Below are 27,017 nucleotides of genomic sequence, written 5' to 3' on the forward strand. Positions count from 1 at the left end.
CGCGTCTCAACATTGAAAGCACGTTGCCTGCCTGGACGACCAGCCGTTCGCCTCCTACATTTGTTAAGGGCCCATACCAATACGAAGGCAAAAGAATGTCCCCGACGACATGAACAGCAAAAGTCATGAAAAACTGGAGGGAATTGGGCGAAGTGCCGGGTTCGGACGAGGACGACGACAGCAGCTTCGACGACGATGATATCGATATTGACAACTTGGACCAAATCATTACCGAGCCCGAATCGCAAAGTGTCAAGCTTCCCGAAAGCGCGGTTGTCAATTATGTTGGAAGTGATGCAAAGGGACAGGATGTTCCGCCAGAAGAAGGAGATGTCGACATCCTGAAAGCGCCCCAGGAGGAATCTCAACACTCGGAGAAGGGCATATGGGATATTCCAAGCTCCCCAATTACACGAAGCTCGGCCAAACCAGTTCCAGCTCCTCAACCCGTGAACGAGAGCCCCGTACCAAGCGAAAAGCCCGATGACGATCAAGACTCCCCGTTGTCTCCTGCGAAAAGCGACATCTGGTCATTATCCTCTTTATCTCAATCCCAGGATGCGAAAAACTCGGATTTGCCGGTTCTGGAGGTTAGGATACCACAGACGATACCTGGGAGGGAAGCATACTTGAAGGAAGATGTACCCAAGAGCCCAGCCAGAACTGCCAATGCTACAATCCCTTCGTCACCCTCCTCAGACGGTACGATTACACCCAGACCACGCCAAGTATCGCAAGCTATATCCGACCAGCCCCCAAGTGATGGTTCTACGCTGGGTGATTTAGAAGAAGGCGAGCAGACGACGGGGCGACGTTCTCTCCGCCCGCGGAAGCCTATCCAACAACATCCATATCTCCTGGAAAATGTTCGGTACGCAAAAGTGATGAAGTCCCATGGCATCAAACCTATCAAGGTGGTCTTGCAAGATTCTCAACGTAAAAGAAAGGCCCATGAAGAGGACTCTCAAGAACAAGATTTCCTCGATGAAGAGAGTCAAGAGACAACTCGCGGCGAACCTACACAGGTCACAGAAGAGAGCGGGCCAATCCTCTGGGATGACGATGACGAGTTAGCACTATCGCCTTCGCCGCCAAAGACGTCATCCCCTGCCCGCCATCTACGTGCTAGTAGCGTGTTAAACAGCGGTAACCAGACGGATATTACGGCCTTGTCCGATGCCGAAGAGTTCCCTGATTTGGACCGTCTCCAATCCAGACCATCCGAGGCACATAAAAGACTCCTAAAGCGACAAAGCTCGAGTCTCCTGTCAGCGAAGCGCAAAAAACAGAGGACTGTATCTAATTCCCCACTAACTGCTTCTCCAATTGGACGTTTCAGGATACCACCTGCATCAATATGGGACCTGTCTCCGTCTCCTACTACACTGCGGGCACCCATCGAACCATCGCAAGATCTGGGCCTTACGCAGCGACCAGGCCTTCGGAGGCTGGCAAGATCCCCTTCGACCTCTCGTACAGGACCTGTACAGCCAGTCGAATCACATGAAGAACCAGTCGGGTCCCCCATCTTTATCAGGGACGATAGCGACAGTCCTGCTAGCGAAGAGAGTGACTTGGAATCTTTGTCTCATCCACATCACTCAGACAGTGAGTCGGATGTAATTCGCGAGACTGGTCGGAAAATTCGTGGTGTGCTGCCGGCATCATGGCTGCGACTGGACCAGAAGAAAGATGGGCCCGCTGCTCGCCACAATGCCAAAAATGATCATGAACCCCCAATAGATCGACTCAATCGAAAGGGCGTTGCTCTTCCAAAACAAACGTCCCCAAAAAGACTGTCTGCGACCCAGTTCCCGTTTGACCTGGCCGATGAATCGGAAGAAGAGGCAACTCAAGCACAAAATAAGGCACCGGCTGTTAGTCGATCTAGCCCTACACGGTCGACTCGTCAGGTCATAACCCTGGATGATGACGAAGACGGCTTCATGATCGAGGAGGACTCCATCGATGCTATGTTGGCCGGGCGAAGGAAGAGGGCTGGCTCTCCTAGTCTGTCCCGAGGGGCAAAGAAGCCAAAGAGTGGTAAAGCCACTCGGCAACCCAAGATAACCCAGTCATTCTCTAGGTCAAAGAGTGCCTCTGGCTCATTACCATCGGCCAAGGGCACGGCGAAATCTTACCGCAAGCCAAGAGGTGGTGCCTCCGCAAAACCTAGCTCCCGAAAGAGAGCAGCAACACCGCCGCTTCTCAGTATCTTGGATGTCATTGAACCTAATGCCCCAAAGTTCCTCAAGATCGCAGCTCGTTCGGTCAAGAAGAGGTCGGATTTGGGGAAGAGTAGTCCCACCAGAAAGGCTATTAGGTTCGCTAACCGCCAAGATAACATCGACGCACTTTCTATTCTTCGGGACTGGAAGTCCGGCAAGACACGGCCGCGAGTTGCGGCGCCTCCAAGGAAGAGACCTGAGCCGAAGACTACTAGAGCAGTCCTCGGGGAGGTATCGAACAATGTTGAGCACCAACCTTCATCCACTCAACCGCCGCCTTCTTCACTTCTTCCACGAAAGCTGGTTGTCAAGAAAGCTAGCGCGAGGAAACCCGTGGCAAACAATTCCGATGGGCCAAGGTCAATGTCCAGGCATCCGTCACGAACTACAATCCATGAACGCGGCCCGGCCACACGACAAGCGCAGTTAGAGACGAGCATATATGAGGATCCGCAGAAACGGCTTAAGAACAAGAAGCGATCTCTTGATGCTCTGTTCAGGCAAGACCGAAGAGCTCAGCGCGCACCGAGCCTTGATCGCTTGGAGCCTGTTCTTGACGTTGGCAGAGGAACATCGCCGGAACCGTTTATTTTGGAAGGGCAGGACGATTCTGTCACCGAGGTGGCACCATTCGCTCCGAGGCCCAAGGCTGCAAACGACAAATCCCGTTATCGCAAGAGACGAGCCCCTCAGCATGTCGATGTTGAAGCCCCGCAGTACACGCGAGCAGATGACCCTTTGCCAGCTGCCTTTGCCGTGGTTGAGGAGCAGGCCAAGCAAAAAGACGTCGACAAACTCAGTGGGCTGGGGCCATATGGGACGCAATACACCCACCACTTTGAAGTCTTCCCCCTTGATCATGGTACGTTCTTCCATGAGAGCACCATCATCGGACGCGGCTATGTCAAGAAGGCGGTCGAGCCCGGGTTCTCGGAGAGGATTCGTCGGCCAAGGCCGACCGTGTCTTTCCTCTTCCAAGGACAGTCACTTAACTGGGGCATGTGGGATGATCAAGTCTCGTCAGAGCTTGGTATACTTGTCGACTGGGTGGCTGAACAACTCGAAACCGGAAGTAAGGAGGATACGGAATTTGCGGGTCGCAAAGCCACTGATGCAGCTAACTTTGTCCTGGAATATGTCCTCGATGCACTTCGCGTTCAGGATGACATTGGGGAAAATGCATTCGTGTCCAGATGGTCGGAGGTCATGGCGAGCTTCGTTGGCCGATTCGAAGCGCTTGACTGGCGGTCGTTGCGAGAACAAACCAAGAAGATGTCCCTGGATATAGCTACCCGCTTGTGCCTAGCGATGCTCCCAATATACCTGATGGCACAGTCGTCTGGCGATGATCCCCTACAAAGCATGAAGCTTGAAGGACTTCTCACCAAGCTTTCCAAGGTGGCCATCACTGGAGCGCTGAGCTGTGGGCTTGAGGATGTTAGGACTCTCTATGGCGAACTACAGCGTCCTTCGTTTCGAGAACGCGGTATTCGGCCGAACCAGGTGCTTGCTGTATGCTGGGTCGTTCTCATGCATACCCTAGAAAGCGCCGGTATTCCGCGCAGTATGTTCTGGGATGTTGTTCACTCAGTCATGCTCACGCCTGATGTCGTGTCCGGGTCGGATGCTCAGGTGTTTGAGCGTCTTTGGCAGGACATGTTCACCTTGTTGCCTCTGGGCGAAATTGACAACATGGGTATCCTTCTTCCAGGGTTGAGAAACACCGTTCCCTTGGAGGGCTGGACACTCCCTCAGAAGCTTATGAAGCGCGTGTTCGAGCTGTACAAGTCCAACCAGCGCCAGTCCCCTAGCTTCAACGAGTACTGCCGGGCTTTGATCGGCCGCTGCTACTTCCTCGTCCAACAATGGGGTTGGCGCAGGTGTACTGGAATCATCGGTACCATCTTCGACTTTTTCGGCTCGCAAAATCTCTGCCATTTGAGGAATGAACAGGTCTACAAGTCTCCTCGCTTCCTGGAAGAGCTCGCTAATGGCCCTTCTCTGGCCATTGAGACGGAAGATCGTTGCTTCCACATCTTCATCAAACTGTTGGCTCTGACCATTCAACACCTTAAGCAACTGGGGCGGACAAAAGATATCCGGAATCTTGTCGCAAGGACACTTCCCAACCATGACCGACAGTACCTCAAAGAGGACACAATACATGAACGTGACCTTGCAGCCTTAAGGAACCATCATGATCTCCTCTGCACGCTTTTCTGGGCTGCCCCGCCGGATCTTAGGCCGCGTGTTGACCTGATAGAGCGACTGATCACTCCTAGCAATGCTCACAAGGAGGCTTGCTTGATCAACATTCGAGCATGGAGTCAGCTCGCTCGCCTCGTCGTGTCGAATGGTGAGGGTAGCACTGCGTTCAGGCCCTTTACCATATGGAGGAACAACTTGTTCAACCAGATCTTGGACCAGTACATGTCTGCAGAGTCCGATATCGAGCAGCAGTTTAGGGCGCTGTCTGCAGAGAATATGCGGAGTATCGATGCAGCATGGCGGGACGAGCTTATCGCAAGAAACAAGGCCACGGCCCTGGACATTCTTCACACTTCAGCCAGAGCATCTCTCGATGTGCTCAAGCACGCAAAATCTCTCGAAGCAACCATCTACACGCTGAACGTCACTCAGTTGCAAAAGATGTGTACTACCCTGCACTTTGGCTCTCCGGGCTTTGACTGGGGCATCCTCCATGTGGCTCTCGACACACATGAGCACTTCCTGGGCTGGATTGAAAAGTCTTCTGAGGAGCAGTACTCTAGCAATGAGTCTACTGCGGATGTCGACCCGAGGCAGTTGGAGGATGCCATTCTGCTGCTTCGCGAGAAGCTCACCAAAGAGTTCTTCTGGGTGGCCAGGGAATTACTTGCCTTGCCACTGAAATCACTTACAACCTTCGGCAAGCAAACCGAGCAGGTCGCCTGTATCGAAAAGACGGTGACGCTGGCTGCTAAACTAGCCGCCCGGTTCATCCAGGAGCGAGTCACCCAGGTGTTGCCCTACTTCCAGCCCGGCAAGTACGGGCTCTTCCCCGACATCCCCAAGAACATGACCGGTGCAGAGAGGAGATGGCTCCCCCTCTTTATCGCCACTCTCGTCAAGAAGAACGTCTTCGACTTCAAAGACATCGAGACAAACATTCTCTCCCTCTGGGTCCAGTCCATCATCAAGCCCATGCGCTTCCTCGGCTACGAGACCTACCTCGCCGAAGTCCTCCAGCAGCGCGGCCTCCCTTTTCTTGTAGGGGCAAACGTTTCAGCCGGCATGACGCCAGACTACAACATCCATTTAGACCTCTTCTTCCACGCGATCCACTACATGCGCAAGGCTCTCCGCGGAGGGGGCGAAGGAGAAGCCGGTGCAACCCCATCGGCACCTTCTACGGCATCGTCAGCCCAGTCCGTCCGCCGCCAAAGAGAGGAATTCTCCCAAACCCTCCAACTAGCCATGACCGAGATCCAAAAAGACCTCTCCCTCCTCCGCTCCCTCGCCCTTTCCTCAGACCCCACAGCAGCCTCTACAGAAGAACACAAAGAATACATGGCCTTCGCCCACGAGCTCATCTCCCTCATCAAATCGCACGGCGTCGGCATCGTCGTCGTCGACTCCTTCTTCCTTACCCCCTCCGATTCCTACTCCCCGCCCTTGCAAGACCCGCAACTACATACAGCGGGCATCATGGCCTACGGCGTCCGCCTGTCCGAGAAGGACGCACCCGCGGCGTCGCAGCTTTTTTGGTACCTGTTCAACAACTTCAAGGTGGCACTGGCTAACGATGGGCTGAAAGAGGAGAGAGGGATCTTGGAGCGGGCGTTGGGGGATGCCAAAATGACGGGGGGCAGGGAATTCATGACGTTCATGTTGGAGGTGATGCTGCCTGTTGTTGTGCAGGTTGCGGGCAGAATGGAGCAGGATCAGGATCACGAGGGCGAGTTTGGGTCGGTGTTGTTGGAGTGTTATGCTGGGGCGGTGGTGGGAGTGTTGACGAGGAGTTGCGTGCCGAGGGAGTTGAGGGGGGAGGATGTGGAGGTGCATGTTGTTGAGGTTTTGCGGAGTGTGGTGTGGTGGTGTGAGCAGATGTGGATGAAGAGAGGGAAGGGGAGGGCGGAGGCGTATAGCAGGGAGGAGGCGCGGAGGAAGGAGGAGGTGCAGAGGAGGGATTTGGCGCTGTTGAATCAGTTGGTCGGGTTGTGTGTGGCTTTGCAGCCGAGTATCATTCCGGCGGTGATTACCCTTGGAAACAAGAAGAAGGAACCACAGAGACAAAGGGAGGAGAAGGTGAAGGCGTTGGTGGACATAGTGGACGTGGTGTCGAAGTTGTTTGATGGGGCGAGGGAGTGTATAAGACGGTTTATCTCCCCGGAGCTGAAGGACTGTGCTGATGTGGAAGAACGCCCCGGTTACCCGACCGGACTCATTCGAGTCGAATGTCTTCTGAGAGGACTGCCTTCCACATTTTCCGAGTTCTCCCAGCAGGCGAGGGTCAACCCGCGTGTGCAGAGACATGTCACTGCTATCGTCAAGGATATGTCGAACAACTGGATGATTTCGGATGGTCGGGTGACTACACGGTTTACTGCCGCCGCCGGTGGCCCCGCGAGAGTCCCTGGGCAGCAGCAGCAACATTTACCATCAAGCACGCAGTCTACTACTGGTGCCGCTCCTGCTAGAAGCCAGGGGACAGGCTACACAGTCAGGAACAGAGAGGAGCTGCTGTGGGATCTGTATGCCCGGCTTGAGGAGTGGAAGCTGGGCGAGGGCTCTGATGATACACTCGGTTACCGGAGGGATAGGGGGGAATTGTGGGATGATGAGATGTTTCATGTTTTAGTCTAGGCCGGGCAAAGGGCGTTGAGGTGGTCATGATGGTTCTAGAGATTATCCGCATGGATTGTTTATGAAGTGGATTAAGCAATGGACACCACGGATATGCTGGCGTGACGCGACTCTTGGATAGTGCAAAAGCAATAGAGGAATCATCCAACATTAATAGTCGTATCTCCGTATTCGAAAACCATGCTGTCCAAAGTCGTGATATGTCCATGGTGTTGTTGCTGTCAAAGAGCACAGACAACGGGCAACTGCCAGGGATGCTTCAGCGGACTTTAGCGGGGACAGTGGCTTACTAAAGGGACATTTTGCCGGCCGGCAACTGATAAGGACATCACGTTCACAGCGCGGACATCAATGGACTCACGGCCCGCTTCGCGGCCTGCCCGGGGAAGCTCCAGCTCCAGCAGAAGCTCCATTGCATCGCGTAACCGCAGTCAGCCATTCACCATCCCACCATCCACAACACATGTATTATACCCCCAAGCACACATAGCGAACGGCTGCCGGTCAACTGCAACACGCATCTCGACACACATAATACACCTATGAGAGTCGCCAATCACCCCAATTGATACGTCCCAATGCCTGTTGCCGGGGCCCGAGCCCTGCTGTCGGCGCAAACCTCATGTTGTCGCCGACTGCCCCGCGCCGTTGCCGGTTACGCTTCCGGCACTACTAGCTCCAGCTCCCTATCCCGTCGCCAGCATGTAAGAGCCTTCCGCACCTCTGCGGCCTCTCTCAAAAACGACCCCGACTCGAACTCGAACCCTGCCGACGATAAGAAGCCGAGCAGTATCTCGACCGAAGACGACCCTAAAACACAACATAACAAGCCCGCTTCTACCACGACCACCACCTCGTCCGCGCAAGAGGAAACTTCTTCTGCCGACAAGAAGAATGCAGAAGACTCAAAAGCGGCCGCCGATGCCTACAAGGAAGCGCTCACGCTCAAGGGAACGCGGGGGCGCCAACGGCCTGGTAGGATGAGCGCCGTCAACATCGAGAACAACGTCGCCCCGCAAGCCAGCAGCACCCCGAGCACGCCCTGGGTGAAGCTCGACCCATGGTTCATCGATCACAACGTGTCGCTGTACGAGGCGCGACCCATCGGCGCACCCCAGACCCTGCTCTTCCCGCTCGAAGACGTCGACCGCGAAGCCGTCCTGGAGCTGCTGGAGAAGAAGTTGGACAAGGTCCAGGTGATAGAGGAGGACGTCAAGTCGTGGACAAGCATGCTGGACGAGCTGGTCAGGCTGCCCGAGGAGGAGCGCGAAGCTGCTTTCGAGCAACTACTCGAGTCGTCCAGCCAGCTGCTCAAGAAGGCGCATGCGGCGCACAACACCGCGTTCCTACAGGCGCTGGCTATCGTCCACCAGACGGGCGCGAACCCGGAACATATAGAGTTGCTGCGCAAGCACCACTCTTCCAGGGAGGATGATATTGTTCGGTTGTTGTGGTGGTCGGATAAGCCGCTGTCCGGGGAGGCACAGCGATGGCTGGCCAACCTCCGCTGCGAAGCCCAGCCCGGCTCTGGGGCGCTACATGGCAGTCCTCTAGCCAGCAGGCCGGATCCAGAGTATCCTGTCTGCATGGAGCTTTTGGCCGCTATACGTGCCGAGCTGGTGGCGGATGTGGCGCATGGAAGTAAGCCGCCCGACTATCACCGGCTCACGACGGTGCTCTCGGTGGTGAACCGCAGGGGTCGTAGTGTCGCCAACCATGTCATTGATGACATTGCCACCGATCTCAAGGCGGATGTAATACACCTGGATGCGTTTAGTCTGGCCAGGCTTCTTGGGACACAGCTACAGCAGAACATCCATAACGTCCGGGGCTCGGTTTCCATGTTGGGATACGCCGCTTCCGAGATCAACGGAAGACTTGCCAACCGGGACGATGCTGACTCGGATGGTGACGTGGGTGTCCTGCATGTGTCCATGCCGTCCAAGTTGCGGTCTCTCCTTAGCGCAGGCAAGGAGTTCGGAAGCACGCGCTCTGTCGACCCACGCTGGGAAGGACTGAAGATACAGAACACGCTCAAGGCGATCGTTAGGGCGGCGGATGCCAAGCGGTTTGCTCAGACGGGTAATTATGAGAAGCGTGACCTGATCATCCATCTGCACGACTATGTAGAAATCAGTGAACTGCAAGAAAGTTTGATCACCAGGTTACGAGACATTGTCGATGACTGGCATTTCGAGGAGGCGGCGCAGGACGGAAAGAAGATTGTGCTGGTAGGTTCTTCATCTAGTGACATGGACAAGTCGCAACACTGGCGCAATCATCTGGTCGAGCTCGGCCGTGAGGGCCATCACATCATTCCCTTCCATGCTTCCCCCTCTACCGAGTGGATGGACAGGAAGGATAACCTCTACGACAACATCAACAACATCAAGAGCATGCTGGAAGCAAGGCTGCTCACCCCAGCTGCCATTGACTTTGATGCTCAGATCAGGTTCCAAGATGACCAGGTCCTTGTAGACGAAAGATACACCGATCTGTTCCAGACTTTGTCCAAACATGTGTTTGACGTCCAATGGGTGTACCGGTTGACCTCTCTCTTGCTGGGCAGCCGGTCACCGCCTCCTAAGAAGTACGGTCTCGGCCACCTCAAGTACGCTCTCGCCTTCATGAGCGACCGCGACAACCACTGGAAGGGCATCTACTCGGGCATCCGTCCTCCTTACTTCTCCCCACTCTTCCGTCAGAAGGGTGGTGCGAGCAACATGTTCGACCAGCACATGCAAGAAGGCGGCGACTCACCCACCTCGGGCTTTTCTTCATCGTGGTCCAACCAAAGCCAAAACACGGGCGACAACAAGGACTACGACCAGCACGAGAAGAAGCTTCTGGCCGGTCTCGTGAACGCCAAGGACATCCACACCACCTTCGACGACATCATCGTCCCCGCCGAGACCAAAGAGTCCCTCATCGGGCTCACCTCCCTCTCCCTCCAACGCCCCGACGCCTTCTCCTACGGCGTGCTCAAAACCGAGCGCATCCCCGGCTGCCTGCTCTACGGGCCCCCCGGAACCGGCAAGACCCTACTCGCCAAAGCCGTCGCCAAAGAATCCGGCGCCAACATGCTCGAAGTCTCGGCGGCCTCCATCAACGACATGTGGCTCGGCCAATCCGAGAAGAACGTGCGCGCGCTTTTTTCCCTAGCCCGCAAGCTCTCGCCCATGGTGATCTTCCTCGACGAGGCCGACGCGCTTCTGGGCGCCCGCCACAACAACCCCGGCCGCACCGCCCACCGCGAGACCATCACGCAGTTCCTGCGCGAGTGGGACGGCCTGTCCGACATGCGCGCCTTCATCATGGTCGCCACCAACCGGCCCTTTGATCTCGACGAGGCCGTGCTCCGCCGTCTTCCGAGAAAAATCCTCGTCGATTTGCCGCTCGTAGCCGAGCGCGCCAAGATTCTAAGGGTGATGCTCCGCGAGGAACAGTTGGCCCCCGACGTAGACCTGGACGTTTTAGCAAAGGAAACCGATCTCTACTCGGGCTCCGATCTCAAGAACTTGTGTGTCTCGGCAGCGATGGAGGCGGTAAGGGAGGAGTGCAGAGCCAAAGAAGCGCATGATGCCGCCGCCGCGCATCTTTCGGAGGACAAGGGCGAGGGCCACCCCGCCCCCGCCCCCGCCCCCGCTAAATACGAGTTCCCGGAGAAGAGAATCCTAACAAGGAAACACTTTGAGAAGGGCATGCGGGAGATTAGCGCGAGTATCAGCGAGGATATGGAGAGCTTGAAGGCGATTCGCAAGTTTGATGAGCAGTATGGTGATGCGGGCGGGAAGGCGGCGAGGAAGAAGGGGAGGAGGGGGATTGGGTTTGAGGTGGCGGGTGGGGGGAGGGGCGGGACGGAGGAGGCGAGGGTTAGGAAGGTGGTTGTTGATGAGGAGGGGGAGGGGAGGGGGAAGAAGATTCCCGTGTAGAGAGAGAGGTAGGAAATATTGAGGGAATGGAATGGGATGGATGGATGGATGGGCTGTGAAGGATTGTTGTGGAGGATTGTATAGTATGGTATGTTTAGTAGGGAGTTCAGGGTACCTTTACCTACTACTTGTAGTATAGAGTATAGTAGTTTAAGTTGCTACGTGGAATGGTATGAATTGCATGTCATGGCATATGGCCGATGGTATGTACATAGACATAGGTATACCGGTACATAATGGGTTTTTTGGTTTTCGCATTTCATGTTCATAGGGTTGGGTTACTGGGGACTGACTGTATTTTAGATTGGTATGGTATGGGATGGATCAAAAGTGTTTTGCTTTCGTTTCTCGGTGCGGGCGGCCTGTGATAATTATTTGCCTACTAGACTACATAAGTATTGGTCAATAAGATCCGATCCCCTTGTGGTCAATCAACACCGCGATATACGCAAGACCGCTCGCTGCATAGCTCTTGATTATGGTGTGTCTACGAAGGTTGAGTAGGTCCCGAAATCAATGGTATTATTGTCCACTTGAACACCGAGTGATAGACCACTGCACATCGAAGTAGTTAGTGGCTCATGTTGTCATCCAAGGGAGGAAGGAGGAGACATTACCTAGTGTCACACCCGCCCCGTGAAGAAACTCTTTTTTTTTTCTTTTTTTTTCTCTTTTTTTTCCCCCTGTGCGGCGGGCTCTACAGCACAACATGCCACCCGACGACACATAGTCAAGTCGCGCCTTCCATTCCTTCCCTTTCCACCGCCTAATCTCTTCTTCAACTCCAGCTTCCAGTCTACTACCTACCTACCTACCTACCTACCTACCTACCTACCTACCTACCTACCTACCTACCTACCTACCTACCTACCCAAGCTACCCTACACCTTCCATTTACCCGCCTCATCCAATCCCAATCCCCAAAGCTCCCGCCCCCGGAACGAGACTTGCGCCTACTTGTCTTCCCTTCCAACTCCCACAAGGGTTCTTGCACAGTACGGTAGTATCTCCTTTTCCAATCCACCCCCCTCCCTCCCTCCTTCCTTCTAGTATTGTACCGACGGGAGACGGCAACCCAAGGGCACCTCAGTTACTTAGTAGTCAAGGAATGCCTAAACCTCAATTGTTGAGTGGCGTAGCGAGCGTAGTATAATATAAAAAGTAGTAGTCATAGTAATAAACTACTTACTCACTCAATTCCCCTAAAAGATTAATATAAGTGAACCATTACTTACTATATATCCGATTCGCAGGCTCGCACCAGCTCATAATGTGTTCAAGCCCAGTTTAGTTCAGTCCATTCAGTACTTGGGTTGACATTTAACAAAAGGGACTGGAATGACGGACAACCTTTTCTTCTTCTTTCCTGGGTACCTATTATAAAGTTCAAGTCTATTTCAGCTCTGTTCTGTCCCTCTAACTTGCCTACCTAACTTGAATGAAATCTCAGTACCTAGGGGAGAAATCACGTCAAATAAGGTAGGTATTGTAGGAGTTATTATCTGGAGCAAGTCAAGTCATTCTGCCAAATTGACTGGAATGTCCACAGTCCACAGTCCACATACCGGGTTCATTCAGTTCACACCCAGCTTGACAAGTTGACAGACAGACAGACAGACAGACAGGATCTCATTGCCAAGCTTTTCCCCGTCTTCTTGATCCAGCTCATGTATATATATCTTCGTCAAGTTGTTCATTGCAAAGTCTCCACCTCTAGCTAGATTACCTATCTTTGATGATGCTATAATGCCTCTCTAGAGCGACTAAGGTAAGTTGCCATCTTTCTTCACTGTGGTAGCTCTAATCACGAATGCGAATGCTGTATGCAAGACACATACATGCATACCCTATTCTACTTCCTTCCCATCTTCCTACTTCTGGGTATCTATCTGTCCATCAACCTCGGCTTGTATCTAGTCCTTGTAAACAAGTCGGCTGTTGCATCCTTTTCCCAGTTCGAAACTTCTGCTTCGCTTCGCGCTTCGGCTTCAGTCTCACAACCTTGGCCAACCCCATCAATGACACTGGTGTCAGTCAGCCAGAAAGCCCTTCCCATTCTCATTCCCGGAGCTGGACGTGGACCATGCGAGAGCTGAGCCTTGATCACATCAGCAAAAAAGAAGTTGTTGGCTCCGCTACTACCTTCTGTGATGTTTCGGCAGCGCTTTTATAAAGTATTTGCGTCATGTCGGATGCCAGGGAGTCAATGGCGGACTTCGTAGGAGGACCCGCTGTTGCCACTCCTAATGGCCCACTGCTTCGCACTTGAAGCACTTCCACTTCCTCTTCCTGACCAGTTTCAGCGCCTCTTCCGGGTTCGGGACGCATCGGCTATGATAGACACGTTGTTTGCAGTGCTGTTTTGGTCTCATGTTAGTAACTCCGGTTTAGATGAAAAAGAAAATAGAGAAGGATAGACTCACCTTGTTACAACAAATCACCATCTCCGGTTGCGGCACCACCTCTCCACACCTCGCACACCCACCCGCGGCACTCTGCTTCCTACCACCAGGCTGCTGCTGCTGCTCTTGTGTTTCAGACTCCCTCCTCGCCGGACCATCACCAGTGGCATTATTGGCACCCTCAGCAGCAGCCATCAGCTTCCTAACCTCATTCAACTCCTTCGTCACCGCCATAACCGTCGCATCATCCACATACCTCCTCGCCAACAACACCGCCATATGCTTACCAAGCTCCTCCGCCCTGCTCCTCTTCTCCAGCAGCCATGCCGCCTTATCCCTGACAAAGTTGCGAAACTCTCTGGGCAGGTACTGTTCCGAGCACAGGTGTTTCTGCAGGATGTAGGCGTCCCACTGCATCATGTATTCTTTTTCTTGCGGCTCGACGTCGGAAAACTCGCCCAGGGCGTCGGCGTGCTTGGTGATCAGCCAGCCTTCGTCCAGGGGCGGGTAGCGGACTTCGGAGCCGGGAGCGAGTTCGACTTTGGAGAGGGGATCGTAGATCGGGCGGTTGATGTTGTGGGGTATGAAGACGGGTTTCTTTTGGGGCTTGACGAGGGCGGCGCGGCTTCGGGTGGTGGAGGCGGAAAGAGCTTTTTCTTTTTGTTGCTGCTGCTGCTGCTGTTGTGGTCCCTTGGTTGTTGGGCCGGCGGATGGGGAAGGCTTTTGGCGGTCGTTGGGGTCGGGCAAGAGACGGGATTTGACCCAGGAGTCGTCGCCGTCGACGAATTTGGAGAGGTCGAGCGGTTTCACAGGAAGGCCGAGGGAATAGATCTTGCTGAACTCCAAGGGAGATGCTGCAGTGCCAGATGTGTTTCCGGTGGCCCGTTGTTGAACCGATACCACGTACATGCCCTTCTTCTGCTCAAAATTGAACTCATATTCGGGGTGGCATGAGAAGTGAGCGCGGAGCTGGCTGATGCGCTCGTGCTCAGCCGAGCATACGAGACAGGAGAGCTTGTGGCAGGTGGCCTGCAACGCCTTCTCGTTTTCAGGCGTTTCAGGCGGCAAAACGTAGGTGACGGTGTGCTCGTCTAGTAGAGGATGTTCATCGTCGCCTCTTCGCCGTTTCCGTGGTTCCCTCCCTACGGCTGTGTTCCATAATTGCCTCACGTTGTAGTTGACTTCCGTCCTATGACGTCTAGATCGGTTGGGCGTCAGGTCACCCTCGGCCAGTTCTTCTCCGGCATCAGCAGTGGAAGTACCGTTAACTTCCCAATTCCCCGTCTTCGCGGCCTCGTCATTAATTGTTGGATCATGATGATGCCCATTGATACCATTAACTCCGTTTGTACCATTCACTGGCAATTCTGACAGGGGCTTCTTAGGGGCCCAAGGGTCAATTACTGTAATAGAGGGCATGATCTCCTTGGGCTTCTGGTTCCCTGTTAGTTGGCTTGATATACGTGTTTGCCAGCGCACATCAATGTCCATGACGAAATCCGTAGGCGTCTCTCGGTTCTGCTGTATCCTTGCTTTCAACCTCGCCGTCTTCCTGTTGCGAGTATGGAAAATATCAGGAAGTTGGGCGGAAAGGGCCCACTGTCGCGGTGGCAGGTTACGGACTAAGGGATCCTCCCCCTTGGCCGGAAGGGCCGGAATCAGGCTGCTGGGTGGCCAGTTTGGATCTCCGGCTGACTCGATTTCGATTAGGACACTGTAGGAATCCGCAAAGCCAAAGGCGGGATCATCACCATCCCGCTCCAAGTATATTTTGTCTTCGGGAATATCGAAAGCCTTGATAGCATACAGTCGAGCCATGTGTGTGGATGCGGCGGCAGGATTTCTGTAGACCTTGAGCTCGCATAACTGGCTGTCGACGTGCAAGAGAACCTTCTCATTCCCATTATGACCATAAATGCTCAGTTTGCAACGTGCCCGCATGTTCGCTGTATCCCTCACGTTGGGCGCCACGATGCCGTTAGGCACGCCATTTTTGACGCGGGGTGAATCTTTGTGGATGATCTTGAGGACCTCAATCCGCAAGCAGCGGGGGGTGTCGCCGTAAGGGTCCTCGTATAAGGGAAAGCCATTATTGTCGTTGAGGCGTCGACGTTTTGCTGGATGCTGGCATGTGTCGTCGAGGTCTTGATCGGGGTGGTGACTGTGGTCGGCAAATCTGACGTCGGACTCATGAGCAGGCACCCGAGACTGGGTGGAGGGCTTGTTGCCCATTCTATCTTCCCAGTAGTTGGTAGCGTGAATCCAGTTCCGATGCAAGAAGGGTAACTGGCGGTATCGCCGACACCTCGATGTCATAGCTGAGAAGAAAGGTTAGAATCATACAAGACAACATGTGGGAGGGTGGTGGGTTTCTGAGTGCAGGGAGTTTGTGACGGGGAACTTGAGGGCTCAGTACAATAACCACTGTATATGTCTGAAGTAGGGAAGCTGTATACCCAAAAAGACAGCTTTGTGTCTTGTTGAGATATGACAAGCTCAGCAGGTGCATAAAACGGTGATTGAAAAAGAAATGAGGGCGAGGATATGAATGACCGAGCATCCAAAGGGAAGATTGATTACAAAGTGAAAGAGAGGTGAGCTCAAAGACAGTCGCCACGGTAACCCTGACAGCGGCCTTTGGGCATTGTGAAGCAGAAGGCGTGATGCCAACCAAGCCCTATATCAAAACATAAGGAGTCCTCTATGCAATGAAAAGGGGGCCCGGGTTGCCGCGTCCAACAACGGTAACAACTTGTCTGTTTGAACTGGCTAGACAGACAATGGCGCTGGACAGAGCCAGAGCTTCCAAGGCCTATTATTAAGACTGCCCCATACGTTGAAATCCAATAATGAAATCTCTGTCGAAATGTCTCCGTTGCATCAGGCCCATAGACACATGGTGTGTCCATAGGAAGCAGAATTGTGTGGGGAGATGGAGGGATAGGGATAGGGGAGAAAAAGGATAAATAAAGGAAAAAGACGCGTACCGTTACCAGAAACTGGCACAAAAACAGGAGAGGTGCCATGTTGCTCGCGATGCCCGTCACGTCTCACTCTGTGATGCACGGAGCCCATCTTGTGTGGTCGGCCCCAGTCAATCGTGGATCCGGAATGGCAATTGTGCACTGTGCTGAAAAGTTTAGCGCATAAAAACTGATAGCCGGCTATCAGATTTGCTGCGAGAATTGCTGCGAGGTGGGGTGTCGCACTAACACCCATGAGACACCGAGCAACAAGGAAGTCGCTGGATGTCGATTGGTGGGACTCGGAACGTTGCGCTTCCACTTCCAGCGAAGACGTCGACTGATTTCAGAATCCGGTGACGACAGACAATGTTGTGATATCAACGTCAGCTGGCCGACGAGATTCGAATTGAATGCTTAGGTTGTTGATGCAAGAGAATGTGGCAAAGAACGAGCGCCTGTGCAAAAGCGTTAGTATATTGTTTACTGTCACCAGGGAGAAGAGCGCACCTGGACGTCAATTGGTGCGGGGCAAGGTCAGCGTTATCAAATCGGATTTCGGAAGAGGGAGTGAGGTGAGTTGGTGATGGAGGAAAATATGTGTTAATGAACCGACAAAACTCCAAGTGTAAGTCTGCGGTGAATAGGTGTGATAGGTGAATGTTACTGAATGAGGCTGACAGTGACAGGCAGATGACTCCAGTCAATGCCGGATGGCCTTTGCAACTCCAACTGTGGCAGGCACAATAGAGAAATCCGAGCAACAATGGCAGGTGCGTCTCTTACGTGTATGTTACACTTGCACCTGCCAGCTTTGACAACTCTCAGATTTTGATTTCTCTTCGTTTGATTTTCCTTCCATCATCTCCACCTCGACTCTTACACCAAACCCATGGGCTTGATCTCCGTCACAATGGCCATCTAACGACATGCATCTTATTCCGATTCATTGCTGTGGCATTGAACCAAACCATTCTTTGACATCGTTCATAGTCGACTTCCGTCCCATATAGACGGAAGTGGCTGATACTCCTTGGTGCCGGCAGACGACCATAACCGTTGCCCGCGGCAAGCCTTACAAGTATCGAGACTGACATCTTCATTAACTTCCCTGATCAGACGAAATCGTTGTCATTACAGGTGTTTCAGAGCTCTATTTGAAAAAATGGACTCAGAAGTGTGGCATGTATTCGTCATTCGTTGCAGCCTCGGCCTCTTCCTAATTGCTGGCTGACAAAACATGTGGGAACAGAGATGACTTTTCGACGGGCACACAAAAGGTTCATATCTCAATCAGAGAATATGAAGGCGAGCTTTCATTCATCGCCCATTCCAGCAAATGCTCCAGGACAGCGTTCCGTCCGAGTAGTGCGCCAGATGAAAGAGGCAACTTCCTGCTGCAGTTCCCCAACCCTAACCCTTACCAACGACACATCTCTAGGAATCCTCAGCCTGGAGAAGCAAAGAAATGAAGATCAAGTTACTCTGGAATCATATCACTGAGGAAGAAGATCATGCCTTTGGTCCGGGAGACTAACAGCTTATTGCTTGCTATAAAGTCTGCCAGATACACCAGCCTTGTTATTGCCTTGCCGCCCCTTTTTCCAACATGAACCGAATGTCAACAAACAGACAAAGAACGGCAGTCGTTAACCAAACCGACGAATAAAATCAAAGGAATCCTTGGACATTGTGTAAGTCATGGTACTTTATTTCCCTTTTGTCTGTCGAACACCCGTCGTTTGTTGTGTGGTCCATCCTGGCTCACCCCATGATCCCACCATCCTCCACAGTTCGAGCAACCATTACCATCATCTTTCCCAAACCCAAGCGCCGCCTGTTCTGATGCCCAAAGTATCAAATCCCGCAGTGACCCCAGTACAACTGATGAACTGGCACAGAGCAAAGAGCAAAAGCACACTAAAAAGCCCCAACTCCATGCTCAAACACCATCCAGATCCTTCATCGCACTGTATCAACATGAACCACCATTTTCCTCCGCGTCTTGGTGTCATCGGTTATCTGCCCAGTGGCCGACCAGCTGTATGTGGGATTCTCAGATCTCGCCCTCATACTTGTAGTTGTCCTCGCCCTCTATCCTCCCAACAACATCCATTAGCACATCGTATCCTTTTCCCTCACACCTGTACCGGGTGTACTCTGCCTCAATGTCTTCAACAACGAGAAGATCGACATCATCGGAGAAACAAGAAAAGTAGTCAGACTCACCATCCTCATCCTCCTCCTGCTTGGTCTGCACATCAGGAGTAGTCTTCTCCTTCTTCAGCGGGCGTTTCTTCTCCTCGTCATCGGAATCCTCGGGCTCCGCCTTGTACGTGAAGGGCTCACGGTTGTCAGCGGAACCATTCTCATTGCCGGAATCCTCGTTGTAGTTCACGGTCGCAGTGGCCCTCTTGCGCTTAGTGGTGCGGGGAGCCCGAGGAGTCTTGGCCTTGACCGGGCTGCTCGCGCCGCTGGCGCCCACGTCATCGGTCAAGGAGCCGTAGTTCTTGGGCGGCTGGATGTCGTGCGATTTCAGGAGGCGCTCGTAGCGTTTGGCGCTGTTAGAAACGCGGAAAAGTGTCAGTTTGGCTCGATTTGGTATGCGAGAGGGGTGGGAGTGAAAAGTGAGAAAAGAGTGACGGAGTGAGTTGAGTGACTTACGCGGCCGCCTTGGAAACGATGCTGAGCTCCTCGGCCACTTCGGTCCAGTTGATTTTGCCATTCGTCGAGTGCTTGATGCAAGTCAAGAGGAAGTTCATCTGCCCGGCAATGTCCTGGTTGGCTTTGGGAGGCATTTTGACGGTTGAGTGAGATGAGGTCGGCTGGGGAGAACTGCTATCAGGTCAGTTGACTGCTGGTTTTGAAAGCAATTCTGTCGAGTGACTGTCAAGTGACTGATGTGTGATGTCTGGTGGCTGTGGTGCGATTGAGTGACAGGAAAGTGGAAGGCGCGGGTGGAATTGCAAGATGCGAGAGGATGACGCTGTTTCTTGCAGCCAGATACGCTCGAGGAATCAGACTCACTTTTGGTCGACAAAGTTGCCAGGAAGATGAGCTCTGCGAGTGCTTCGAAGGAGAAGGCGTCTGTGGACAAGTTTGTGGTTGTTGAAAGAAGGAAGAGTGGGAGAGACGTCGACGGATGGGGGATATTTATGGACGTCCAGGACCCCACTTCACGACAACGTCTGTCTGAACACCGTCTCTATTATGGCAGGCGGCAGGACCGTCAGGACGTGTTTGTCGTCCGAGGCTGCTGTTCCGGACAGCTGGTCATTGGATGAGCGGCTATACTCGACAGGCTGCAGTGGCCGTTGACTCGAATTTTTCATCCGCTTTATTCATCGTCCGGGTCACCCAACTACAATGCTAAGAATTTCACAGTCGAGTCTGTTTGCCCAATTGGGATGGCAGGTACGCCAGAAAGGATTCGAATACCAGAGAGTGATGTCCAGAACCAGCCCCCAATAAGGCCATTTCATCAGATACACCCACAGTGGCTTTCACATCCTTCACAGGAGCTTTCCTTTGAAGTTCCGGTGGAGATGATGTTCGCACATGGCATGAAAAGCAGCTCAAACGCTCAAGTCCTATTATTCTTTTGCACTCGATATGTCATCCCTTTCTGAACTATGGAAAGTCGTCCATGGAACATGTAATATCAAACAACGGAGTGGCAAAGAACCTATTCACTTGTCCATTGTCAAAGCCTTGACGTTCTTGGCTGTCTTTTGTATCGTTACCTACCCATTAAGGCCCCTTTCGGACACGTGCCTGAGGTCTGCAGACGAGTAGTACCCGTCCAAAAGAGGGAGCGTTTGTCGTCTGTCGCCCGACGCTGTCGTACTTTGCCCATAGTTTGGTCGCCCAATAGGCAGTCGACCTGGCACTTTTCGAAGCAAAAGATCTATGAATAGCTAGTGCAGCAGTACCCCAGGGTCCAGTGGTCCTAGACTGCAGACTTATTACTTTCTGGTCTTCCTACCCCTTTTCTTTGTTTACTTTCTGATTGAGGTGACATCCCGAGAAAACCAGGGATCGGGCTTCGGACCCTGCTCTTACCTTGGTAGGGGCATACGATGGTAAAGTCGTTACTGTCAAAGCATGCATGGGTGTTTCCGTAACTCCCCGATTTGTCCCCAAGATACCAAAAGGCTTCCAGTATCAGTGATCGGGGAGTGTCTGCTCCGAAAAAGAGCTACGTTATAGACCTTACCTTCACGGGGAGCCGTAGTTCTTTGTTTGGCTTGGTGAATACCACCTCGCACCTCCCCCAAGGTACCTCTATGCCATAAGAAACCTGGATAAGGCCACATACTGTGTAGGTTCTTGTACCATGATTCTGTTCACCCATTGCCTCGTTACCTACCTGGATGTTTGGCAGGTTACTGGCAGAAAAGGGCCGGAACCTTGATCCTTCAAGGCTTGTGCAATATTGTTCATGAACCTTCATCAGAGAAGACAGGGTATAAAGTCGACATCGAGTCCCTCGACACCAGTTTCTTTTTTTCTCACTTCTACTGCCATCAGAGAGCAACATCTTGAGGTACCGTCCGCCCTTGTTGTGTCTTGATCTCCAACTTGGCCTTGGGCTTTCTTTTCCTGGCAGAGACAGTACTATTGAGAGCATAGAGCATCAGCTTTTGTAAGTCACCCACGTAAACAACCTCGACGTTCCAGACTATCATTTGCTAACCATAATACTTCGTCTTCCTCCCACAGAAACTCACAATGCCTTCCAAATCCCCCAGCATCGTCCCCAAACTCCGCGGCAGAGAAGCTCCCAAGGAGGACATGAACCTCATCTACAGTGTACTCGAGAACATCACCGCCAGTGACACGTTCAACAAAGGCCTTCTCAAATTCGATGCGGCCAAGGCCGCCGAAAGAGCCAATATCAGCTCAGAAGGAGTGCTTCGCACCAGGTGGCACACATACCGGGTGAAGTTCAAACTTAACGACAATCTTCCAGTCGACCCAAACAAAGCTCACTTTTCGTCAATCGAGCCCCGACTCCGTGACCTGAAACCTAAGACCAGCGTCCTCAATGTCATCTTTAGCATCCTCGAAAATCTTAAAGAAAAACCCAAAGCTGACTGGGCCAAGGTTGCGGAGCGGGCTGGCTTGAAGAGCGCAGACGAGGCTCAGCAGGCGTGGAAAGATCTATGTGCGAAGTATCAGCTTTGTAACGAAGAAGTGGCGGTTTGGAGGGCTCCCAACGCTCCGTGCCCTAATTATCCGCGTGTTGTCGTTGCCAACGAACTTCAGCCTGCTTTTATTTCCGTGGCTGATTCTATTTCTGCCTCACTCACTTCCCACGGTCCCCTTCCCCCCTGTACCCCTATTTGGCCTACAGTCACGAATGTTCCTTTTAACAACAACCTCCTCCCTGCTCCAGCCTCAGTCCCCGCGTCTGCACCAGTCAACACGCCGGCTGTCACCAGACCTCATGCCCCCGGCCATCCCCATCCTCAAGTCTCCGGTACTCACATCAACAACAACAACCACCCCGTCAACAAGGAGCCCGCCAACTACACCAGCACGGGTACCCCAACCGACGCTAAATGCTGTCCCACCAAGGCCTTTGGTTTCAAGGTCGTCGCTAGAGCCCTACTTTGGCGGTCCATCCTGGTTGAGGAGGAGAATGAGAGGGAACAACATGAGAGAGTCCTTGGTTTATCTTCTCGTGGCAGTGCCCGACCTCATTGTTCTTGGTCTTTTGACACGCCCAAAAGAGAGAATGAGCCCGGGGTCAATGGGGAGCCCAGAACCACGTCCACGACTACCTCTACCAACGAGGGCACTAGAGCGTGCAGAGGTACTCAAACCGAAGACCCATGTTGCCGTGTGACCGCGTTTGGGTTCAGGGTGGCATTTGTTTACATGTTCGTTATGCTCGACAACAATGCCTACGCCGAAGAGGAGAGTGCCTCTGCCTGGCCTCTGGACCATATTGGAGCAGAAGCAGAACCCGTTGCCAACACCACCTCCTCTTCCTCCTCCTCCTCCTCTTCCTCCAGGTCCAACTCTATTTTCTCCAACTCTTCTGCAACCTCAACCACAACAACACCTACAACCTCCCCCTTCCCCACTCCAACCACTGGGCTAACCGGCACCCCCTTCTCCCCCACCACCAAGAAGGCCAAAACCCTGCTAGATGCCGCCAGGTACATGTGGTCGCTATCAGCCAAGGCCGAGTATGAGCGCGATGAGAGTCTGGGGGAGTGGCCGGGCTGGTTGCTCCTGGACCAAGGCGGTGGCGGTGGTGTGTCTTCGACTGCGTATGAGAATGCGGTGGCTGCGGCGGTGGCGCCGTTGAGGTTTTTGTGGTTGAGGGTTGCGGTTATGATGTAGGTGGTGGTGGTGGTGTAGGGGTGAGTGTATAAGGGAGGATGGGAGGAGGGGAGGGAGGGGAGGTGCAGCTGCGGGTGCGTCTGCAGCTGTCCCTGTGAGTGTTCCCGTTCTTTATGTGGTTAGACTGCGTTTGTTCTAGTACGGTTGTCGTATAAAGGGGTCTATACGACTGTTTTTGTACGAAAACCGTATAAAAGTTGTGTTGTTTGGTCGGTTGCTGTGAGAAAATGCAATGTGCGACCCCCTTATATCAGCCTCGCATAGCCTTGTCCGGGTTAGGGTTATATATGGCCAAAAAATCGTACATTTTTCGGCATGATCGTACAAAACGACAAAATGTATACACGCTCGAAAATGCAGTCAATGCCGTACATCCACCTCCTACACCCTGTAGCCCCAGCGGCTCAGCGCATGCGTGCGACGTTTAACCCGCTATAACCTACTATAAGAACCCCGTTGTCGCAAATGGCCATTCCAATTCAAATGGCCGTATAAGAACGCTCGAGGGGGGTGCAGAAGGCTGTACGGTGCATGTGAAAAGTGGCCCGAGCTTTGCAGTATAAAACTATACGACCAGATTCTCTGTACGGCAGCAGTACGAAAACAAACGCAGTCTTACCGTTATTGTGAGCAGCAACAACAACAAGAAAAAAAAAAGAAAAAAAAGGAAAAGAGAAACAACAGGTAGCGACAATGAAAGAGATACATGGAGATGGAAAGAGGTGGAAAGAAAGACGAAGAAAGAGTGGACATCACGATGGTGGGCAGGGGACATAGTTATGACTGTGAACTGGTTTGTTTTGTTACCTCTAGGTATGGACATTAACCCTCTGCTTTATAGCGAAGTCATGGATTCCCTTTTCTTGTGCGTCCGTCTATCAGCCTTGTTAAATGCCGGAAAAGCAGCAAAACGTGATAACTGACCACAACAAGATCCATCATTCCAACGACCATACTGAATGATGAGAGCAAAGAAATCTATCCTTGCCGCCAAAGAAGATCCTCCAAGCTTTGAGTATGACCAATCCGTTGACAGCGCCAAACCAATATATAACCGACCAAAAGGGACACTCCAACTCCAACGCCTGTGTGCAGCAAAGAAATGACAATGAAAGCCACCTTTGCACCAAGACATTGCCATGCAACTACCAACCAACACCGGGAAAAGCAAATGTCTAATTCATGTCCCAACTCCTAGACCGAAGGCCGAAAGCGGAAAAGTCAAGTGCCACCAAGTGACCAAGAGCTCAAAGCCCAAAACTCCAAAAGAGCCAGCCAAAATATGACCACCAAGGAAAATCCCGATTACATAGGAGAAAGGCAAAATCGTTGATGTTGGGGTTCAAGTTGTAGGTAGTCATTCGTCGTGTATGAAAGGGTTAGGTACCGGTACGGGTGGTCGTGCCTAGAGGTAGTGGTGAGATCTGGAAATGAACAAAACCATCAGCAACCATTCCAATTTCCAACTTCCAACTACCAAGCTTTGAGAGGACTGACGATGGACATGAAGAAAAACAAAACAACTCACCTACCTAGATGCTAGATCTCTCCGAAATCGACGCCACCGCCCTCAGTAGCAGTAGTGTAACCAGCGTCAGCTGCAGCAGCGGCAAGGGTATCAGCGATAGCCTCTTCGGCTTGGGAGATTCCCTCAAGGGTGGCAACATCAACATTATGATGGCCATTAGCGTCACTAGTGGCACCACCAGCATCAGTTGCAGCAGCCTTGGCCTCAGTCTCAGCCTGAGCAGCAGCGGGCTTCTTTTTCGCCGGGGTTTCCTCCATAAGAACAGCATCGGGGTCAAGGTCCGCCTCAGTGGCGGAGCGCTTAGTAGCGGTACCTCCCAAAGCAGACTTCGACGGGGTTTCCGGGGTCATATCGTTAAAGCTCAAGTTTCCCATGGCCGTACCAGGGGTGGCAAGGGCGTCGCCCCCCTCGTTGCCGCCAGCTCCGACGGGAGTGAGCAGCATTTTCTTAGGAGGACGTCCACGTCCTTTCTTTGCGGGAGTGCCAGTGCCACTATCGGCAGCAGCGCCATCAGCAGCAGCACCATTAACGGCCTTCAAATTCTTTGCGCTGACGGGAGCGGCAGTTGCAGTCTCAGGATTGTTGTCAAGGCCGTACTTGACGCGGAAGCGACGCCACATCTCCTTGCAGGACTTGGTGTCCTTCAAGCCGGCGGCGGCGGCGGCGGCCTCCCAGTTTGCGTCGATGGGGGATACGAGGTTCTCTAGGATGCCGTAGAGAAGCTTGATTTCTGATTGAGTGGGGTTGAGACCGCGTAGGGCGGTAGATCCTTCGGCTGGTTTGGGAGGCATTTTGGATTGTTGAATTGGGATCTGTGGGAGAGGAGTGAGGTGGTCAGTTCCTTGTTGGCTAGGGCAAGTACGAGGTGTTGATGAGATACAACTCAGTTTGGGTGTGACTTACCTTTGAGTGATGTGAGTGGTGAGCTTGCAATCTTCGTGGCGATTGTCAACGGAGTTAAACTTGAGTTTGAAAGTGTCCTGGCTGACGAGAAGGAACTTGTTTAGTTGGCGCCTGAAGATCAATCAAAGGTAGTCCTACCCGGTTGGTAGTCGACGAGGAAGCTGTCCGAGTTGCTGTTTGGGAAAATGAGAGTGTCCTGACGAAGGGGGAAACAACAGAAAAACAAATGGAAGCCCCGGGTGGAGCCGTTGTCAGTGAGAGGGGGGAAAACAAGACGTCACAGGGGTGAAAGCCTCCGATCACTTAAGATACCTATCTTTTCGAATAATTCAACGTGACCAACTATCCCTCGAGGTCCTCAAGATAAATGTAGCCTCGTTGGCCAATGGGGAACGCCTGTGCTGGCTCTCTGGAAAAGCCGTAAGAAGATATGTGACGTTTGGAAGGTACATGCCATCTTGAATTTCCATTTGCACAGTATTTAATGGGGCCTGGCACGCATTCATATTTCCTCTTTTCCTCCTCAAGCCGCCAATCAAGCATTTTCACAATCATTACTCCCCATCGTTTCAGATAGGAGGACTCGCCAACGGTACCTTGCATAATCTACACATATACAAGTACTAGTAGTATTTAGTTCCTGCAGAAAGCCTTTGACTGATCTATTTCAAACGACAAATGTATTGTATGTCCACCAAAGACGCCCGGCCATTAATACCTCTACCAATCTCCAGTGACCACAAAAGAGTCCAAAACCAAGTTGAAAGCGCCAAACAAATATACATTTGACCGAAGATGCCATTCATTTCCTCTCGAACGCCTTTCCTAGCAAAGAACCAGAAGTGAAAGCAACATCCGCCTCTATAACACCTGACCAACTCTAACAACACCTGCAATCAAGCCCAAATCCCAACCGCTACCGGAAAGTGTCACCAAAACCGAGCTACAAAAGTCCCAGTTGAAAACACAGAACATCAAGAAACCGCCTGGAAGCAATGGTAAACCGACATCTTTGAAGTTGATGTTGTGGATTCAGCAGAAAGTGGTAGTCGGTTTGTTGCGGCAAGCGTGGTGTCTGTGTGTAAGCAATTGCGTTAGCGACCTCTTTCTACGTTGCAAAATACCTGTAGGGACAAAGCAAGAGGAAAACTTACCTACTCAAATCTCGCAAGGATCAATGACAGCCTCCTCAACCTGGGAGACACCATCCTCGTCCATGCCAACAACGATATAATCGCTAGAGACGTGACCCGCAGCAGCCGCCTCAGCCTTCGCAGCTTCCGCCTTCTGCTTCGCCGTCATTCTCGGCTTACGCACCGCCTTCTTCTTAGCCGGAGTCTCCTCCATCAAGATAGCATCCGCATCAGTTTGGCCAGCAGCGGTTTTGCGCTTCTTCGAGGAAGCGGTGTTGCCACCGAAGGTGGACTTGGAGGGGGTGTCGGGTGTCTCGAAACCGTCGGCAACAGAAAGAGCATCCATGCCTGCGGGGACTCCAGGAGTCAAGGGAGACGGGCCACCATCAGCCATGGTGACGCCATCGGCTTTCTTGGAGGAGCGGCCACGGCCGCGAGCGCCACCACCGGGCGTCTTCTTGGGGGTTGAGAGGGGCTCGCCGTTGTCCTCTGCATCGGCAGCAGTAGTGGTCGTCTGCTTAGTGCCGCTGACACTGTCAATGTTGCATTTCTTCTTCAGAGCGGGCCACATCTTCTTGAAGGAGCCTAGAGTGTAGCCGGAAAAAGCGGCGGCGGCGTCCAGGTCAGCCTGGAGGGGCGCGGTCAAGTTGTTGAGAACGCTGAAGATGAGTCTCATGTCGCTCGGGGTCATGGTAACACCGTTGAGGGTGTACACGGCTTCGCCGACAG

At 52.7% G+C, this 27,017-nt stretch overlaps 6 protein-coding genes across 6 annotated transcripts; 3 read left to right on the forward strand and 3 right to left on the reverse strand.

Annotated features, from left to right (window-relative positions):
* B0H65DRAFT_465097 (Mus7/MMS22 family-domain-containing protein) lies at positions 1-7,300 on the forward strand. Its single transcript, XM_062826790.1, has one exon. The coding sequence runs from the start codon at positions 126-128 to the stop codon at positions 7,071-7,073; it is 6,948 nt and encodes a 2,315-aa protein (XP_062681572.1). The 5' UTR covers positions 1-125; the 3' UTR covers positions 7,074-7,300.
* A 180-nt stretch (positions 7,301-7,480) lies between these two features.
* On the forward strand, positions 7,481-11,325 carry B0H65DRAFT_539368 (uncharacterized protein). Its single transcript, XM_062829115.1, is given in 3 exon segments — positions 7,481-10,850; positions 11,145-11,208; positions 11,227-11,325. 3 exon segments carry the CDS (start codon positions 7,652-7,654, stop codon positions 11,240-11,242), a joined length of 3,279 nt encoding a protein of 1,092 aa, XP_062681573.1. The 5' UTR covers positions 7,481-7,651; the 3' UTR covers positions 11,243-11,325.
* Positions 11,326-13,213: 1,888 nt separating this feature from the next.
* Positions 13,214-15,865, reverse strand: B0H65DRAFT_190717 (uncharacterized protein). The gene is made up of 2 exons (XM_062821633.1): positions 13,429-15,865; positions 13,214-13,362 (listed from the first exon to the last, which is right to left on the reverse strand). Exons 1-2 carry the CDS (start codon positions 15,721-15,723, stop codon positions 13,249-13,251), a joined length of 2,409 nt encoding a protein of 802 aa, XP_062681574.1. The 5' UTR covers positions 15,724-15,865; the 3' UTR covers positions 13,214-13,248.
* A 2,284-nt stretch (positions 15,866-18,149) lies between these two features.
* B0H65DRAFT_190751 (uncharacterized protein) lies at positions 18,150-19,295 on the reverse strand. Its single transcript, XM_062821634.1, has 2 exons — positions 19,035-19,295; positions 18,150-18,931 (listed from the first exon to the last, which is right to left on the reverse strand). The coding sequence occupies exons 1-2, from the start codon at positions 19,166-19,168 to the stop codon at positions 18,427-18,429; spliced, it is 639 nt and encodes a 212-aa protein (XP_062681575.1). The 5' UTR covers positions 19,169-19,295; the 3' UTR covers positions 18,150-18,426.
* A 1,806-nt stretch (positions 19,296-21,101) lies between these two features.
* Positions 21,102-23,647, forward strand: B0H65DRAFT_508782 (uncharacterized protein; the record flags this gene model as incomplete). The annotated part of the gene is made up of 2 exons (XM_062828258.1): positions 21,102-22,720; positions 23,566-23,647. The coding sequence occupies 2 exons, from the start codon at positions 21,102-21,104 to the stop codon at positions 23,645-23,647; spliced, it is 1,701 nt and encodes a 566-aa protein (XP_062681576.1).
* Positions 23,648-26,185: 2,538 nt separating this feature from the next.
* On the reverse strand, positions 26,186-26,744 carry B0H65DRAFT_465109 (uncharacterized protein). The gene is made up of 2 exons (XM_062826791.1): positions 26,310-26,744; positions 26,186-26,230 (listed from the first exon to the last, which is right to left on the reverse strand). Exon 1 carries the CDS (start codon positions 26,680-26,682, stop codon positions 26,314-26,316), a length of 369 nt encoding a protein of 122 aa, XP_062681577.1. The 5' UTR covers positions 26,683-26,744; the 3' UTR covers positions 26,186-26,230; positions 26,310-26,313.
* Between the last annotated feature and the right edge of the window lie 273 nt (positions 26,745-27,017).

Source organism: Neurospora tetraspora (genome assembly GCF_033439725.1).
Source record: "Neurospora tetraspora strain CBS 560.94 chromosome Unknown B0H65scaffold_4, whole genome shotgun sequence".
NCBI lineage: Eukaryota > Fungi > Ascomycota > Sordariomycetes > Sordariales > Sordariaceae > Neurospora > Neurospora tetraspora.